The sequence below is a fragment of the Penaeus chinensis genome, chromosome 38, assembly GCF_019202785.1.
Source record: "Penaeus chinensis breed Huanghai No. 1 chromosome 38, ASM1920278v2, whole genome shotgun sequence".
Classification (NCBI taxonomy): Eukaryota; Metazoa; Arthropoda; class Malacostraca; order Decapoda; family Penaeidae; genus Penaeus; species Penaeus chinensis.
In genome coordinates, this window is record NC_061856.1 from 26,266,191 (window position 1) to 26,268,690 (window position 2,500).

The following is a 2,500-nucleotide window of genomic DNA, read 5'->3' on the forward strand; positions in this document are numbered from 1 at the left end:
CTTTTAGTTTAGATTACCTGTAATAAATTGCAGATTGTAGAACCATTTATGTCATGGCCTATGTGTGTGTGTGTGTGTGTATGTGTGTGTGTGTGTGTGTGTGTGTGTGTGTGTGTGTGTCTGTGTGTGTGTGTGTGTGTGTGTGTGTGTGTGTATGTGTGTGTGTGTGTGTGTGTGTGTGTATGTGTGTGTGTGTGTGTGTGTGTGTGTGTGTGTCTGTGTGTGTGTGTGTGTGTGTGTGTGTGTGTGTGTGTGTGTGTGTGTGTGTGTGTGTGTGTGTGTGTGTGTGTGTGTGTGTGTGTATGTGGCTTTTATTTTATTATGTCTGTCTTTTGCACCGTATTTGCTTCCTGCTTAATCTGACAGACCTTAGTAGATGGCAATGATTTGAGTTCAGATGTGATGTGTAAATACACCTTCACAAATCCACTAATTGTTTTATGTAATTCATTCATTTATTAATATTATTTTAAGTTACAGATTCTTAAAATATGATCTAATTAAGACTACAGTTTAGAAATGATCTTGATGACTGCATGTGCACTTCAAAACACTCATATTTCAACCAATTCTTAAACATATCTTAAACATATTCTTACCGCCACGACCTCTGACCTCTCTCGTGACCCCGCCAGGAACGATAGCCGAGCGCGAGCACCGGAAGTGGGAGGCGGCGATCCCCCTGGCCAACAACCCTTACGCTCCCGAGAGACTAGTGCAGCGCCTCTCGCACTCAAGGTCCTCCTCCACCACACACATCCCGAGGGCTCTTAGAGTGTGAGTGTCTGAGTATCTGGTTCTACGTTATTTCTTTGTTTTTGTTTTGTTTTTCTGTTGTTTTTTCGGTTCTTTGTTCTTTGTTTTTTTGTTTTTATTTCGATTCTTCGTGTTTTCACTTTTTCGGTTTCTTGGTTCTTCGGTTTTTTGTATTTTGGTTCTCAGGTTTTTTCCCTTTTTGATCTTGTTTTTCTTGGGTTCTCTTTTTGATATGTTTTTTTTATTTTTCTTTCTTGTAAAATTATTTTGCGGTTCCTTAGCTCATTATTTGAATCGCATTTCTCTCTTTTGCGTTTATATGCTGTTATTTTATTTAGTCCTTGCTTCTTTTTGTTTTTACCTTCCCTTCTATTCTTCTGTACTTCTTTCTCGTCATCTTCTCCTTCCTGTTATATTTATCTGCTGTTCTCTTCTCTTTCACTCTCTTCTACCCCTCTCATTTACATGCAGTAATACGTTTCCTAAATCTTCCTTTCCCCTGATTCCTTTCCTCTTGCAGCGACTTCCCCGAGGACTCGCCGAAGGACCTGGACCCGAGCCTCCGCGCCGGCGTGCCCCCGCAGGCCGACCTCAAGCGGTACAGCCGCGACTACTACGTGGCGGCGCCGGCGGGCGGCTCCGGCTGGCAGAGGGGTCCCCAAGCGCAGCACGTCTCGCAGCAACCCCAGCCGCGGGCCTTCCAACCCCAGCTGGCCAACGGACACCACGTCTCCACCTCACGGTCGACGTCGGACCTCGTGAGCTCCCAGGTATGCGAGGGAGAGCGAGCACTCGGGTCTTCCTCTTCCCCGCCACCCTGCATGCCTGAGGGCGGGCGTGAGGAGGAGGGTCCTCCCTCCTCGACCGCTTCGCCAACCCCCACTAACACCCCCCACACCCCTCATGCATGCGACGACCCTAGTAGTGACGGTGAAGGTAGCCCTGTAGTGGTTAGAAACCTGATCGCTTTGTTTAACAGAAGAAGTCTCGAGCCCGAACGAAGGAAGTCGCGTTACCGGTCGCGCCCAGCTTCGCTTGACGGCCTTCCCCGTCAGAGGGCCTTCTCGCCGACTGACGACTTCCAGCCACGGCTCTCCTCCACGCCGTCTTCTGGCTCGTTGCGCTCGCCGACGTCCGAGACGTCCTCGATCGCCAGCCTCGCCACGCCGATCGAGACGGAGGCGCCGGGAATCGGAGAGCTGGAGAAAGACCTCATCAGGCAGGGATTCACGCGCTCCTCCTTCCGAGCGCGCCAGGCCACCAAGAGCTTTAGTCTAAACCCACTCTTCGAAGACGAGGTCCGAACGGAGGACCGGTCGGCGAGGAAGAGCTTCGACACGAGGGCGACAAAGCTGGATAGGTCACAAAGCGCGAACTCCTCCTACTTTGCCGAAACTTCGTCAGATTATTACAGCTCTTACGAATCGCTCCCGTACTTGTCCTCCTTCAGTAGGGAAGGCAGCATGAGACTCCCCTCGCCAAAGGTGACCGAGGAATCCTTCGAAAGTTTCTCGAGCCGCGGAGGATCAATAAAACTCCCGCAAAGGAAGAAGAACTTCAGGTCATGGGGTAGCTTCAGGAACAACAGGGAGATGTATTGATCAAGGGACGAGATAAGAAAGTCGGGAGGAGCTTCCTATTATTATTAGCCAGTGGGTTGATTAACGGCCAGTGGAGGATTTGTGTTGAGTCATGCTAGGAAAGATTCCGCTGGGGTATTATGATGATTTGAGACGAAAGAGAG

General features: G+C 49.6%; 1 protein-coding gene across 5 annotated transcripts in view; it reads left to right on the forward strand.

Moving 5' to 3' along the window:
• LOC125045817 overlaps positions 1–2,500 on the forward strand; it is a 60,444-nt gene that overhangs the window by 40,599 nt on the left and 17,345 nt on the right. For all 5 annotated transcript variants that reach the window (XM_047643313.1, XM_047643310.1, XM_047643314.1 and 2 more), the window contains 2 exons: positions 636–777; positions 1,277–1,526. In XM_047643313.1, coding sequence (XP_047499269.1) covers positions 636–777; positions 1,277–1,526 — 392 coding nt within the window. The remainder of the gene's footprint in view (positions 1–635; positions 778–1,276; positions 1,527–2,500) is intronic.